We start from the raw sequence: 16,103 nt of genomic DNA, 5'->3' as shown, positions 1-16,103 counted from the left end.
ATTCCTAAATACATTCTAATGAAAGCCTACGAAAGTAAGATGAGAGCTTTATTGTAAATGGACCAAAGCCCAATGAAACAAGGGACAAGGATCTATGAGAGGAAATGGAGTGACATTGTAATTGGGCCTCCATTAAAATGAATATACGAATTATCCAAGAACATTTATAAAGTAAAAGGAACCTTTTAATTGGGACATGAAATTTGCTTTTTGTAAGAACTTAAGAATGCAACTTGCCTTGTGTAAGGCACAAGGAATGAATGACTACCTCTATAATACAGAAAGAGTAAGCTCAAAAGCTCATATTGCATTGCCTCCCAATTTCAAGATCTCCAATGCGGAAAAGTTTGATAGGACTGGGGATCCAAAGTAACACATAAGAAGATACCTAAGCATTGCTAAAATGAAAGGGCTAGATGAGAAACAAACTTTGCATGCGTTTCCTCTCTCACTCACGGGAGGTGCATTAAGATGGTACTATAGCCTTGATCCAAGCAAAACTAAGGTGTGGAATGAGGTAGGGATTTACAGACTACTAAGCAAGGTGTGGGAGAGATATTTTCTGAATACATGATTAGATGGAAGAACAAGGCATCTAGAATGGTCAATATGCCAAATGAGAAAGACCAAATCAACATGATCATTAAGAACTGGCTTCCGGTTTATAATAGTAGGCTTTTGTCATCGCCTATTAGCTCATTATGGGGGCCTTTTTTCTACTTGGGGGCTTAGGCGACCCCAATCTTTGCTTCTAGTATAGAGCTGGCTTTATATGCATGTACGGTTCATATATAAATGTGTGTGTGTGTGCATGTGTGTGTCACGTTACTGTTCATATAAATGAGCAAAATGAGCAGTAAAGATTGTGAAAATTTAATAACTAATTTTGATTGTATCTATTGTCAAAATTTTAGTACGAAAACCAAATTCATTCTTGGTTTTTTATTTATATTGTTTACATGAGTTGGTTTACATAATACACATGTTTTAAATTATACAAGAAATATGGAAAAATTTGCATACCAAACACCAAAAAAATTCTCAAACTCATTTTTAAGATTATTACCAAACACTGGAAAATAAGATAATTTTCTAGAAAATGCTATTTAGAAAATGAACAATTTTTTAGAAAATGTTAATGCCAAAACAAACAGAGCACAAATCTCAATTGATTGATTGGTATCTCTTAATTTGTTCATGACATCTAGGGTTCAAATCTTTTCCTCGTGTTGTAACTATCAATTTATTAAAATAAAATTCAAGTTTTAACTCTTACACAAGAAAGTATATTAATAATGTAGTCACCTACAAGTGACTAAATTATCCATACAACCTACAAATGAAAAATAATTATAAAAAAAACATGGTGCCATACAGATCCTTAAAACAACGAAAACAAAATAGAAACAACCTTAGTGCTAGAATATATTTAGTCGCCGGATTGTGATGGAAGTGGCGTCGCTCATCTACAAGGTGGGAGTGGGACGGTGAATGTCAAACCCGAACCAGTTAGCTTTTGCTCGAATATTTGATTGAGTTGCATTGCCATTTCGTGTGTAAGATGATTCTTCCAATCTCCAACCTTACCTTTCCTAAAAAATGTATTGTTTTTAATCTCCAACATATTGACTCCATTTTTCTCCACCCATATCATTCCATTTTTACTCACCTCCAAACTAGACATGTTCTCAAAACTGCATAGGTCTATAATCTTTTGCATCACACCTTTATCTTCTTCCTCTAAAGAGAAGGGATAACCTATGAATCGGGCAATTTTCTTTACCCAATATACAGTTTCATTCTTCAAATCTTCGTACTTTAAAAATAATATCCTCTCTGGTGATTCAGAGCTTGCTCTCCAGTACCCTAATAAATGACCCCAATCTGGTCCCCGAAAAGATAATCCATGACAAAAGAACTCAAATGCATCCTCCAAAGGAATATCTTCCACGGCTGAGACTTCCTCATTAACTAGTACCTTGCAAATAAAGTGCCATGTAGACACAAATACATCCTTTGGATCCCTGCATATGTAAACAATTTTACAACCAGAATCTATAATAGATTTTGGTAAGGAAGTATAGGATATGTGTGTAGCCACAAGTGGGACATCTAGATTCAATTTTGGTGAGCTTGAGCGAAAATCAACCTCAATGAAGGGTACACACTCATGTGATAATCTTGTGAGTAAAGGGTTAGTAGGCTCACTAACATGGGATTGTGTCATAATGGCAAAGATCAAAGCCTTAAGCCAAGTTGTGCCAGATTTTGGAAAACTGCTCAAGATCACCTGGTTGGGTTGAGGCTTGAAATGTTTTTGAGCCCGTAACGTCCCTTCTAACCCTGCTAAAGTGCACCAAAAACCTTCATATTGGTAAAGATCAGCCCAGGCAGCACCCTTTTTTCCTGGGACCCTTGACATGATCTCTTTGAGTTTGTTATGGATTTCTGAATCAGACCGATACTCTTCTCTCCCATTACTTTTTGGAGCATGGCTCATTTTGGAAGAGGAGGATTCCATTGGTTGAAAATATAGCTAGCTCGAAATATGTTGGAAATGTATACCTGAAGTGAAAACTGAATGAAAAGAACACCATTATAAATATTTAAATTGCAAAGTAGAGTTCATCATTGTACGCATTCAACTTTTTCTCTCCAGCTAAGCTTGTCCACGAAGTTCCAAAACAAGTTCTTGATATCTCGGCCCCAAAAGTTAAGATCCAGGTCCACCCAGCTATGTCGTCCACCAAGACAATGACAACTCCATTGTTTCTTCTTCACGTTTTTACTTGGCCATAGAATTTTTATTTATTTTTCGGATTTTTGTGCATTTGGTTTATGTTGAAAAGTATCATTTAACTGCATGCACTTTTGGGTCCGTTTGAATATAACTAAAAACTGAAAACTGAAAATACTGTAGTAAAAATAATTTTTAAATGTGTGAATATTGCTGCAAGACTCATTTTTAATGAAAACGTTGCTAAACAGTACATGAATAGTGTCGTGAACCATGCATGAACTCGTCAGTGGATGAACAATAACTTTTGTCCCCTTAAAAGCTGAAACGCTACAGCAGGAAAAAAAAAGGGGGCTGAAATGCGTTGAAAGCAAAACGTAGACACATTTAACCAAATCCAAACAATCACTATATTAAGCAAAAAAAAAAAATCATTTAACTATGTATTTCTGTACTATGAAATATTTTCTAAATAAGTTGAAAATCGTCAGAACCATTGATAAGACCGAACTCTCTCTCTCACATGCTTCAATATTTTTTCTTTCTTTTTCTCCCACAACCCACCTCTTTGTCATTTTTTTTCCTTTCTATTTCTTTCTCCTTAGATAAAATAGTATTTTTTACTATAAAGTCATCACTCTTTTTATATATATATAAAAAAAAAACACATAAACATATTGTGGTGGTCCGATTCCAATAACCTTGGCTGATTGGGTCCAAACCTCCAATTTATTTGTATTTTGGATTGAGCTTATCCCACAATGGGAGGTCCAAGAAACGGCCACAATGGGAGGTCCAAGAAACAACTAATGGTGTCACTGGAGATTCTATGGTTGTGCCTAAGTACAAGGCCGGCCCAAGGCCTAGCCCTAAGGCCCCACCAAAAAACAAAATTTTACTGGGAAAAAATGCCCCATTTTCATAGTTAAAGGTCCAAATTTTTATAAAATTATATATATATATATATATATATATATTCTAAAGATTGTACATTTTTTTTTTATTAGTGATGTTAAAAATATTACAAATTTTACTATTGGCTTACAAATTTCCATGTTATTAATCACAAAAAAGTAATATAAATATTCATTAGTTAAATTTATAAAGTTCATCAATGAGAGGCAATGTCACATTATATTTTGAAAATTTTATAATGCTTTTAATTAGTGTATTTTTCTTTTTCATTTCTATTAAGAATCTCAAAGTATGAGACACGTAGGACCTTAACTCAATTGAAACCCTAAAATATTTTAAAAAGATGTTGCAAATGTGTTAAATCATCAATTATAGATTAATCTCTCCTAATAGTTTGAGACTTTAATTTTTGTAAACTAAAAGCCACACACCAAATAATATCTCTCTCTCTCTCTCTTAAAATCAAAATAAAAAATAAAAAATTAGATTACAACTTTATTTAACTATGCATCGTCTTATATCCAAAATAAAATATCTTTTTTAATCACGATATATTTTTATTTCTTTTTATTAATATTTATAGTTCAACTATGATTCTCTATATGAAATTAACATTAGTCTAGTTGGTATTATTTATGTATTTAATGTATCAAATTAACCATAATTTGATTAGTATTAAATAATTTTGTTTAATTAATATTTACATATTAAAGGCCTCACATAAATTTTTCACCTTAGGCCCCAAATTATGTTGGGCCGCCCCTGCCTAAGTACTGAACTACTTTAGTTTCAGCTTGGCCGTAGAGGTTATCAAATAGCCAAGCTCCCTCTCTTAAGTCCAAACAAGACTTTCTTCTCCCCAAGACAGAGTTCTCTCTCTCTTCTCTCGTGTGTCTCAACCCTATTTTTGTTCCAATCCCTTTTTCTTATCCCTCCCTCCCTATTTATACCCTTCTTTGAATGTGGTAGTCATGATGGAGGAATATTTGGTGTGTCAGTAGGTCCCTCTACTTACAAAGCTTGGGTGGTTCCTTCAGTCTTGGCTACTATTCCTCCGTATCATATCATGTGTCAGGGGGGGACCCACCTCCTACTGTTGAGGTGACCCCTTAGTAACTTGTGTCTGACGCTTGGTTTTATTGCCCAGCAGGCAGATTCTCCTAAGGCATTATCTCTTGTTCTTGGTATATCTCGGATACTTCTCTAGCTGCTCGGTTATGTAGGCCTATTTTGGGCCGAGATTGTCCTAGTGGACACGAAACCCAACACGGCCCAAGGGGTGGGCCTATTATTCTTGGTCTATACACATACCTAACACATAATTGTGTTTTTTTACATTTTATAATATGCTATTTGAAATATAGTACCAAACATATTTTTTGTACTATGAACATTTTAAATATTTTTTTTACAACACTTTTTAAACCACGTTTTCACATCATTTTAAACACCAATATTTAAACACCGCTACCAAACGGATTAATCTCAATGAATTACACATCACTAGTTTTCCAATGACCTCTCAAACAGTATCAAGAGTCTCAACTGGTTCCAAAAGACTCTAGGAACCCAAGTGAGCATAGAGCCACCAAATTTCTTCTCTTTTAAGTTTTTACCATTGACATAATAATTTTCAAAAGAAGACATTAAAATGGTAAATCAACATTAAAAAAAAATAGCCTAGATTTTAATAACGTGAAAGATAGGGGTCAAAGTGTCAAACATATGACCTACTACTAAATCAATATTTTCTTACACCCACAATACCTTTATTCATATTTTATGTTTTTATATGATTTTTTATTAAGAAAACTAGAGTTCCAATCTCCCTCTCTCATTGTTGTAATTATCGGGGAAAAAAAAGGTGTTGCAATTCCAGATAAGAGAAACTTCTCTTTGTTTTTAGGCGCAACCTCAAACTTTGTATTTGAGGGAGGGGACTTTGTATTTGTATGAGGTATATAGAACTTTGTTTTGGCCAAATCTATACATGCAACTCTACTTTGGTAACGGCCTATGCAACTTTGTTTTGGTCATATCTGCCCCATAAGTTCAAATCAGTGCTAAATTCCATGGAACAATCTGCACACACAATACCTAGAAGAAACAGCATGCTTAAAAGCAACGTCTAGGACACTGCTATGCATTTATGAAACATCATGCTTAAACACATTTATATCATTGATTTCATATACTGTGATTAAAATTTTTCAACTTAATTTAGATTCTGGACAATCAGATTATTGTGAAGAACCTTTGTTGACTCAACATAGTTAATGTACTAACCCTTCTATTTTAATTACCAGTGCACTTAAGCTTACTAAATTTCATATCATTGTATGCATTTTAAGCCATTCATTTCAAAATTATTGGACAAGATTAAGAGCAAGTTTAGACGTCATTTTCAATACTATTATTGGATAAGGTTACTAAAGTTTCCTGTCATTATTGTACCCGAAGAATGGCCTCTTAGACATAAAGAAGGGTCATTCTACTGTTTCTTTAGAATCAAGCTTGTCCACAAGTAATGAGTTTCCTGGAGCCAAAGTTTAGATCTGAGCAGATCGGTGACCCCCTTTGTCTTGCTTTGATTATACACCATGGCCGAAACAGATCTGAGTCGTCTAATGAGAGAAGTGAGAACTCCAAATTTATTGGTCTTGTTGGTTGCATCTCTTCTCATCTGTGATCTGTCCAAACAGCCAACCTTTTGCAGCTCACTCTCACAAAAAAGTAGAAGCATCATTTTGGGATTAATATATGTTTTGACACATGATTGATGTTATTAAAACGGAACCTTACATATCAAGATTGATTGTGAAAATATAATGCCCTTGAGAAAGATCTCCAAACAAATGGAACAAAGAAAGCTAAAAGAAAAATAAACAAGTATCACTAAGAATTTACGCAGTCAGGCCTTTGGCCAAGTCCACAGGAGGTGATGAGAAGAAAATTTCATTAACAAATTTGGAGATACAAAGATGGTGTAAAAGTACTTTAACAAAATCTAGAACCCCAAGACACTCAAATAGCTCTCAATCATAGATGCAAAGAAAACACTAAAATTTCTGTACAGCACCTTAAAAGAGATTTCTCTCCAAAGCAAAACCAACAAACCAAGCCACAGCACCACAAAGAGATCTAAGGTTACGGCACCCAAACTTACTAAGGACAAACAAATTAAGGGGCACTCATGAACAAATAGATAGATGAGCAGAGGGATGACAGAGGAGATGAGTAAACTGATTAAAAGGCAAACATAAAAAATAACCCAGCAAATAAAAAATCCAAAGTAGAACTGACATAAAATCATAATTAACCCAGCAATCATTTTTTTATGTAAGTATAATTAACCCAGCAATCATACATGCAGTTATACTTTGGAAATAATACATGCAACTATGTTTTGGTCAAATCCGTCCCAGAAGTTTAACAAATCAGTGCTTAATGCAATGAAAAAATCTCCACACAATAACTAGATGAACTCATAAATGGGTCACTGAAATTTTCCACAATCAAAGGGTTTTACTAACATGTGCTCTCATGACATACATTTTAAAATCATTTTAGGAAATTTTTTTTGAGAAAATGAAAAAGTGAACAACTTTTTTGACAGCTTTTTCAATTTTCCACAAAAAATTTCCTAAAATAAATGATTAATGTATGCCCTAAGGACATAAATTGACCAGACCCATAATCAAATACCCACAAACAAAAAATAGAGGAAAACACACTACCCAAATGAATTCAAAAGCTTAGAAAATTGGAGTTGATGGATCACAGAGCCATATAAAGAGATGCGGTATCAGATTGACAGGTAGAAAAAGGGAGAGGGAAAGAGATGAGTATGGACATTTGAATAGAGAGTGATATCTTACCTTGAACTTGAAGAGTGAATGAGTCCTAGGAGCAACTGGATATAAAAGAATGTTTACCAAAAAAAAAACTGGAAATAAAAGAAATGAGCATGAAATAGAGAAATAGCGTGTGTAGGTTTCTGATTCATTGGCACACCCAGCAAAAAGAAAATCCCACATAACATTGCCTGAAATTGTAAAATTGCACCTATTTAGCTGGGATTCAGAGCTGATTTTTGTGATCTCCAAATTCCAGCTACAAATCCCACATGTAAATTAGAAAATTCCTCTTTTATGACACCAGATAAAGGAATTGATACTCCAAATACTCTATGCAGGTAAATGGAAAGTCTTAAGCCTTGGAAGTTCCTTGCTCCTAGTGACTACCTATCTTATAAGAAAATAGGAACTCAGCTTAATAGCTTTTCTTTAATCAGTAAATTTCTGTCTTTTGTCTAAGAAAAAAAAGAAGCAATGAAAAGTTTTTTGGCAAGGGCAGAATCTTAAAATTGGACATTCAAATATCAGAACGAAGACATCATTCAATCAAATTAAAACCAAGATTGTGAGCTATATGGTTTAAGCACCTTTCATAAGTTAACAATGCAGTAACATTCTATGTGCAACCAGAAGTTGAATCATAATAGTTTTCTCCCTCTGATCAACCTAGTCTAATCTATCAGTTCAAAAACCATGCAATATGAAAGAAAAATAAATAATAAATAAAAAGAGAGAAGAAAATTTCAATTGATCTAAAAAGAACTTTTCACCATGTAAAGTACACAACACCAAAGTTCACATAGTTTACAAATTTACACTTGTTTATAAAATCTAAACAAAATCACCTCCACTGCTATCAATCTTTAGCAACTCGTAATAAACACAAAATTTGAGAACTGAAAATTTAGAGGAATGAAAATTACCATACGTGCTGCTATTCTGTTTGTAACTCATCGCTTAAATAAGTGTACAAAAACTCAAAACTATACATGTCTAGCTAGCTTGAAGTAATGCCATTCCTCTTAGAAGCATATTGCTATCTTTCAACTCCAAAAACCCCTTCTCTTCTGATCACAAACTGACAAGAAGAATCAGGCAAATGAGGCGCGAAAACAACATGAAGTCGCCGCATTGTTTGCCTAGGGAGAAAATCACCACCTCCACAAGCACTCACATCCACCGACCCATTTTCTTCTCCAACGACTTCCTCATTCCTCGACAAGAAAAGCCTCGAATTCACACAATTAGCCCACGCTAATCCCAAAGCAGGACAAACCCGTCTTCCAGACGAAACCAAAGAACCCAAATTCCCAACCTTCAACCCATTCATCCCCTCCGAATGCCCCATCAAATCCACCACCTGGTTCGTCACCACAACAGCCAAACCAAACCTCTTCGCCAACGACTTCAATTTCCCTGAAATCTTAAAAAACAGCGACGACCTCCGCTTAAGCTCAATTGGGGTGTTCTCAAATTCGGAACGAAACAATGCCGCAATGGAATCAATCACAATGAGCTTAACCGGTAACTGGGCATTCATGTTTTCAAGGAAAGACTCTATCTTAGGCATTATATCAAACAGTTGGTCTGCAGAATATACAGCATGAACAAATATACGATCACAGGGATCATTATTGAAAATTCTTGGGTGTGAAGAAATAAAGGCATGGGAAAGTTGGTGGAGGCGGCGAGAAGGGAAAGAGAACTCGGTGTGGATGTAGAGAGAAGAAGCGGAGAGGCCGCCGAGAGAGGGTGGGAGCTGGGCGGAGAGAACTAATTGGAGACAGAGTTGGGTCTTGCCACAACCGCTCTCGGCGACGAGCTCAGTTATTGAGTTGCAAGGGATGCCACCGCCGAGACAGCGGTCTAGGACTGGGCAGCCGAAGGTGCATTTCTGGGTTGATGGAAGACGATGAAGCAGGTTTTCTGGGGTCATGTTTGAATTTTGTGACTTTATGTGGGAACTGGGAAGTAGAAAGGGGGGTTTAAATTTAATTCAGCATATCTGCATTTTATTTTTTATTTTTGGAAAAGATTTTGCTGCATATAGGGTATATCGAATGTGGCGCAAAAAGAGATGTACAAATGTCTAAGGTTCATTTGGCACGTAACTCTTGAATTCATGTTTCTTTATGTTTGTCTCGAGAAAATTATTAAAAAGTTTAGTTTGAGAAAAATTCTTCTAACACATTACAAGAGATTCAATAAGATCATCTACATGTATTTTTAAATTTATTTTTACATGTAAAGAGTTTTATGAGTCACTAAAATAATAAGTTGGAGGAGATTTTTCTTAGTTGGTTCTAAGGAAAACTTTGCCCTTCCAATTATATCAAAAAATTTAAAATTCTCAATGCCCCCTCTCCCAACTATCAATTTACTCAATCTCACCCTAGTTTAGGAGAACCAACCCCTATCTAAGTCAATAATTAAAATTAGGCAAACTTTGGGATTTTTCATTGCAACTAATAAGAGTATGTTTGTAATTATACCCAATTTCTAACTCAGTTATTGCTGCCTAATCAGGCTAATTTAGATGGCTGGGAATGTTATACAGTTCTTTCAAATAGGGGTGTCAATCGTGCAAATTTAAGACGGCTATGTAATAAAATAGTCCAAAATTTAAGGTAGAAAATTTTAATTTTCCTTAATGTAAACACACTAATCTAAGATGTTTATGTAACAAAATCATCTAAAATTTCCACACACATATATAATTGAAGTGTTACATTTATTATTATTATGCTCTTGTTGAGCCACATTAGTGCAGCAATTCAATCTATTCTATTCATTTATGTCCATTTGATATATACAATCCACTTCGATTCATTCTGGTCCATTCAGTTCACTTTGGTCTATTCGATTCATTTTAGTCCATTCGGTCAATTTCAATCCATTTAGTTCACTTTGAACCATTTCAATGATGCTCTGGAAGGAGAGATTTGTGTAGATTTCAGTACTATGGACTATTTCGGTACATTTTGGTACATAAGATGTTCCCAAACAGAGACGAAATCCATGCTTAGCTAAAAATCAGATTATCGATAATTGAACAGACCAGAAAACATTCAGTGCAAAGGGATATAAAGATGAGATATTTACAAGCACTATAACCAAAGATCAAGGGTAGTACATTAAAAGCCATGGATTTGGACCCTTAACAAGCAGCCATGTTTAAAGTTAAAAGCTTAAATTGAAATGGGATTGTCTACACTACCAGATATAACTGGGAGCATACATTTTTGACAACATGAATGTATTTACAATTTGTAGCATCAAGAAGTCTAAAAAGACATCCCATTCCTGTTGCTGTTTTACTTCTCAAACTTTAAAGAGGAGGAGGAGGCTTGGCCTACTCCAAAATGTCATACATGCTGGGACGATGCCTAGACTTGAGAATCGCAAGCATTCCCTTTTCAAACTTGCTTTAGAATCACCTCAATACCTGCAGTAAACACATTGCTATACATCAGAGGTGACCTCGACCTTTTCATTTTGAAAACAAAAAGAAATGTTACAACTGTGATTCTACTTCATTGAAAAAAGTTACATATGTTGAAGTCAACATCTGTATGCTTGTGCATTAGGCACTGTTTAACTAGAATCTTGAAGTTTGCCTGTCAATTGTAAAAGAAAAAAAATCACCTAAGAAAAAAATTGTGTAAGCAAGACAATCATTCGCATGCTTTCTGAGGCAATGTAAATTCCACCTATATTTATAAAAGAAAAAAAATCCCCCCTTATCTTGACCAAAGTATGCCTTCATATTAGTCTTCTACCTATGCTTTGTTCTCAGAGTTCCAAAATTCATGAAGTAGTTCTCTGACTGGTTTAACTCTTAAGGATATATCCCAAAAAAATTTCAAAAAAAAAAAAAAAACCCTTAAAATATGAATAACTTTCAACAAATATTTGTTCAATTGAAATATTTTTATCCTACAATGAAAAGGTTTTTTTTTTTATAAGTATCCTACAATGAAAAGGTTGAGGTCTTGATCATTATAAGAGGAGGGAAACATGAGCAATATTGAGTATAGTTGCCAAATTTTGAATTACTATGATTAGATCATGGACCATCTAATAGACAACAGTGATGTTAATATGTTGTAAAATAATGGTTATGTTTTCATTTTGCAACACCTGGGTATTTGTGAATTGCTAAATTTTGTCAAGCTATACAGCAGACTGATTACAATAGTCAAAACTGTCCTCCCTAACTAGCAACAAGAATAAGCTAACTCTCACTTTGTCCAAGACTGCAAGAAACAATTGAGCATTTTAAGCTAAATCAGTACGGAATTAACTTTCCACCGTAATAATTACTATAATCTAGCTTACACAGAGTTTTACTTCCTTTTTAATTTAATTTGTATAGTATGCAATAGCAATTATTCCTACAGACAATGTTTCCTAAGCCTCAGATAAACTGTGGTGAGAGAGAGCATTGCATCAGTTTTAAATGGCATGACTGAAATTAGCATGGTAAAGTCATGGGCCTCTTGGCAAGAGATCAAAATACAACAACAATCCCGTCAATTATACATTGACTTTTTCCATTATCCTGCAAAGGTCTCTATTAAAAGAGAGGTATTATTCTAACATCTGAGTGCCCAATGCATCTCCAGGAATGTCCAAGAAGTGACATATACATTTCCAGTAAGTAATTATATATACTCAAGACTTGAATAAATTTAACAAGTATTGGATTGGTATAAGGAGTATCAGTAAAGTATTTTTATGCTTATAGATAAAAATAGACAGGGTTATCCATGCTACATAGCTAAACACCAATGCTCCACCCCTTTCCAAGTATATATATCGTAATAGAAAAAAGGGCTTTTAAGGTAATAGAAATACCTCTCATCTTGATCTTCTGCCATAAAAATACCACTTTATCAAGCTGAATAAAATAAAAAAGGTACTGCAGGAGAAATAAGCAAAACAATACATGAGATTCCTTTGTTAACTGGTTTCCTCATAAGAAGTAATAACATTGATCCTTAAAACATTTTCACTAAGATATAAGATAGGCGAAGTATTAGAGCATACACTTGACAAAAATTTCACAAATATTCAAACAATAGCATTATTAGTGAGTATGCAGTACTGAACTCCTTGGTGATAGAGAATGCTTACAGTTCAAGCAAATCAAGAGCTTACCAATCAAAAAGATAGTTAGCATAAAAGCAAGTGTAACTTGTACAGAACAACGGAATGGCAAGTGTATTGGACTCTGCAATTGTCTCTGGAACCCACCAGCCCGACCAAAGAGCTGCAACACATTGAACTGATAAATTTTCATAAGATTATAGACAAAGAAAATCATGTTTAACTGTAACCACGTAAAATCAATATATAAAAGAAATATGAATTTTTACTAACTGCACCCACAGCAAAAAGAAGGGATGAATCTGAGAATTCATGATTTTTTCCCCCTTTCTTTTAATGCGTTCCATAGATAAATAATTACTTTTCTCTCTATGTACCTTTTAAATTACATTCTAAAATGATAAGATAAAACAAGTTTGCCTTTTCAAATGCATAATGAACAGACCTGATTGAACAAATTAACAGGTCCCTGGACCTGAAAAAATTCCCCACGCCTTTGCTTCCAAAAGAGAGGTTTTGACCTTTTTTCCTTAGGAGTGTCATTGATGCTCAGCACTGGTTTGTCTACCTGTTCATCTTCATCAGGAATTATTATCTTCAATTCACCAAAATTTGGTGAGCTCCACGTTCTCCTTGAATTAGTTGTTCTATCTGCTTGACAAATTATATCATCCCTCCTTAAGGGAATTTCATTTGCTTCTATATTTATGACATTACTTTTGTCCTTACTAATACTACTAACATCTTTAAAACTTTTCATTTCATCAGAAAATCCTCTGCTGCAGGAAGCATTGAGATTAAGGTCTGCATCTTTTCTCTGAGTGTTATCCAGAAGAGAGCTTTTCGTGGAAGGTCTGAGCTCTAAACAATCCTCTTTTGTACTTTGCAAGCTTTGGGAGGTTCCAGAGAGAAATGCGGCCAAGTCATCACATTCATCTTCATCTAGATTCACCCACCGAAGGGGTTGCTTTCCTTCCTCATCAAAAGATTCCCTTAATGCTGCTTCAACACGTGATATTTGGTTTTCAATGGCAGAAATAAATTGTCTATGCCTGGCCATTGTACTGTCATCACTGCGATGTCCATAGCTCAACCTGACAGCCCTCTCAAACTCTTCCAACTAATTCAAAATTCACATTTCAATGATACATTAGGGCATCACCAACTTAACAGATTAGAGGTAAAAAACTGTAACAAGGTCTTTAAATGCAGTTTAATTGAAGAGAAAATGTAGAATGAGAAACCAAATGAGCATTTTGAAGCTAAATATGGCGAGCTGACAATGATTGAAACCCATGAAAGCACAATTCCACTCTTAAAAAATAAAAGATTCAACGACCTTTTACTGACCCAACTAACAAGAAACATAAGATTTGAAGTTGTAGTTTTTTCACTGACCCAACTAACAAAATGTAAAGATCAGTTATGGATTCTGATAAAAATAAACAAAGTGAACTAAAGAAGATGCGAAAAGAAGAAATGAGAAAAATAGAGAGAGAGAGAGAGAAAAAAAAATGTACCTGCCATTTAGCAGTGCCTAAAGCAGTTTGCAGCTCCCTACAGAGTTCATCCAAACACTCTGGTGATAGTGTTTCTCTCTTCTGTCTCATCCATGTCCTGTATGCTGATTCCAGTCTGGACAAATTAAGTGAAGGAAAAAGAAATCCTTAAAACAATTTTCAACCGTACAACTGAAACCAATAAACTAAACAAACATTTCAACTGCAGTAAATTCCACTAAAAGGATTAGGCTCCTCTTGTTCTTTGGGAAAAGTTAATAAGGTCAAAAGTACATAAACCCTTTATTATTAATTTTGCAGTGCACAGAGATAATATTGTAGGGATAAATCTTCTGAACTTCTTGATAAATCACAATAGCTTGCAATTGTTTTCCCTTTCCATATTTTGAGAGAAAAGTGAAAGATTGGAACCAATGTTGTGTAAGTTTTCTTTTTCAATTGCATGAACTTCCAAAATATGTTATGCTAATAACCATCCGTTTATTCCAATCCCAATGAGCTGCCTACTTTATATGCATGCTAGATCATAACAACTACGCCAATGGCAAATTGGAGAGTCCAACTATAACAGGAAAATAGTAGTGACAAAGACAACCTTGCCATTCAAGAAATGCAACATGGAAATACATATCATTTCCAAGCACTTCCAATCCAACCAAAAATAGACCATACCACATCAATAAAACCAAGGGGCAGATATATGGAACATATATATAACCAGAGACCACCAACCCCAACAAACTTACAGAAAAACAACAACACAATCAATGAAAAAAGTGCAACAATTTATGCAAATTCTGAAGCACTATTAAGGCAAAAACCAATAACTACATTTCAATGCTAGCAATACAGTCCAAAAAATCCAAACCCCACCAAATAATGAATTTTGTTAGAATAATGGTTAAATAATTAGATTCATAATTTCTCATCAGCTTAAGCATTTAGTACAAGCAGTAATTTTATCAAATTTAGCACACAAATCCTTGAACTCTTATTGCAAAGTTCCACACCCACATCACCAAACCCTTTAGAGTGAAAACTTTAAGACACAAATCCTGAAACTTTCATTGCAAAGTCGCAAACCCAGTTCACCAAAACCAATAAAAATGAAGAATTTGGCACTAAAATCCTCAAAACTCTTGCATACCCAAATCACAAAATCCCATAAAGAAACCGAGAATTATGGAAAAAAAAAAAAAAAACATACATACATATCTGTAGATTCCTGAACCTCCTCGGCAGCACAAAAAAATGAGTCCTTTTGCCATAGATCAAAGCTATTTGCCACCAACATCTTCAACAACAGCAAAAACGATAATAACCCAAAAACAAAGAACGCAAAGCTATGGCAACAAACTCAAACCAGTCCCAGCACAAATAAGAAGCAAAAGAAAGCTTTTACAAATTCCTTGCACGCATAAATGGTGCTCGGAGAGTCGTATTGGAAATGCTCCTCTCTTTCTCTCTCTCTCTTCTGTGCTAAGGTGAAGCAAAGAAGGTGGAGAGAGAAAGAAAACTCAGGAGAGAGAGAGAGACGTCTAAGCGTTTCTCCTTTTCTTTTCTTTGTTTTTTATTTCTTTATTTTCTTTGGCTAATTATAAAACTATTTTCTCCAAAAAATATTCCCGTTGCTGGTGACAATGTAAAACAAGAAATTGATTATCTGCTAACACTCCCATCTTTTCATGGAGTCTTGCCCAATAAAATTTTAGGACACAATATCTTCATGTTGTAAATATTATAAATTCTGCTAAAAATAAATTTTACAAAACAAATGTCACCAATTTCTAAAATATAATTGATAAAAATACTATTTGTATATTCTATAAATTTGATGAATTGCTATTTTAGTTTACTAAGTTTAAAATTTGTCACTTTATTTATAGTCTAGTCATTTTCATCGAGTTGTTATTTTAGTTTTTTTATTCATTGTTGTTTGAAAAATATTGTTAACTAAGAGCATTT

At 34.4% G+C, this 16,103-nt stretch overlaps 3 protein-coding genes across 5 annotated transcripts; all 3 read right to left on the bottom strand.

Annotated features, from left to right (window-relative positions):
* Positions 1–1,312: 1,312 nt before the first annotated feature.
* Positions 1,313–2,551, bottom strand: LOC142622795 (flavonol sulfotransferase-like). Its single transcript, XM_075796329.1, has one exon. It carries the CDS (start codon positions 2,519–2,521, stop codon positions 1,463–1,465), a length of 1,059 nt encoding a protein of 352 aa, XP_075652444.1. The 5' UTR covers positions 2,522–2,551; the 3' UTR covers positions 1,313–1,462.
* A 5,705-nt stretch (positions 2,552–8,256) lies between these two features.
* LOC142622190 (DNA repair protein XRCC3 homolog) lies at positions 8,257–9,485 on the bottom strand. The gene has a single exon (XM_075795625.1). It carries the CDS (start codon positions 9,443–9,445, stop codon positions 8,546–8,548), a length of 900 nt encoding a protein of 299 aa, XP_075651740.1. The 5' UTR covers positions 9,446–9,485; the 3' UTR covers positions 8,257–8,545.
* A 1,108-nt stretch (positions 9,486–10,593) lies between these two features.
* Positions 10,594–15,703, bottom strand: LOC142617163 (uncharacterized). 3 transcript variants are annotated; one of them, XM_075789896.1, is made up of 6 exons: positions 15,350–15,703; positions 14,139–14,253; positions 13,064–13,738; positions 12,670–12,796; positions 12,367–12,430; positions 10,594–10,954 (listed from the first exon to the last, which is right to left on the bottom strand). In XM_075789896.1, exons 1-5 carry the CDS (start codon positions 15,430–15,432, stop codon positions 12,405–12,407), a joined length of 1,026 nt encoding a protein of 341 aa, XP_075646011.1. In that variant the 5' UTR covers positions 15,433–15,703; the 3' UTR covers positions 10,594–10,954; positions 12,367–12,404. The 3 variants fall into 3 exon arrangements, with proteins under 3 accessions (XP_075646011.1, XP_075646015.1, XP_075646022.1); XM_075789900.1 differs by having other exon boundaries at positions 12,670–12,781; positions 15,350–15,698; XM_075789907.1 differs by having other exon boundaries at positions 15,346–15,484.
* Positions 15,704–16,103: the final 400 nt, after the last annotated feature.

Source organism: Castanea sativa, chromosome 1 (genome assembly GCF_040712315.1).
Source record: "Castanea sativa cultivar Marrone di Chiusa Pesio chromosome 1, ASM4071231v1".
In the NCBI taxonomy this organism is placed as follows: domain Eukaryota; kingdom Viridiplantae; phylum Streptophyta; class Magnoliopsida; order Fagales; family Fagaceae; genus Castanea; species Castanea sativa.
The sequence above is the reverse complement of the archived record's forward strand: the minus strand, read 5'-3'. Positions and strand labels throughout refer to the sequence as shown.

What these genes read in the sequence shown, in the direction of transcription:
- LOC142622795 (XM_075796329.1), bottom strand. Translation starts at nt 2,521, where the DNA reads ATGGAATCCTCCTCTTCCAAAATGAGCCATGCTCCAAAAAGTAATGGG.
- LOC142622190 (XM_075795625.1), bottom strand. Translation starts at nt 9,445, where the DNA reads ATGACCCCAGAAAACCTGCTTCATCGTCTTCCATCAACCCAGAAATGC.
- LOC142617163 (XM_075789896.1), bottom strand. Translation starts at nt 15,432, where the DNA reads ATGTTGGTGGCAAATAGCTTTGATCTATGGCAAAAGGACTCATTTTTT. An exon ending in GTTCAGGAATCTACAGATAT is followed by an intron (nt 14,254 to 15,349) that starts GTATGTATGTTT and finishes TAATTTGTCCAG; the next exon opens with ACTGGAATCAGCATACAGGA. An exon ending in GCTAACTATCTTTTTGATTG is followed by an intron (nt 12,431 to 12,669) that starts GTAAGCTCTTGA and finishes TTTCTCCTGCAG; the next exon opens with TACCTTTTTTATTTTATTCA.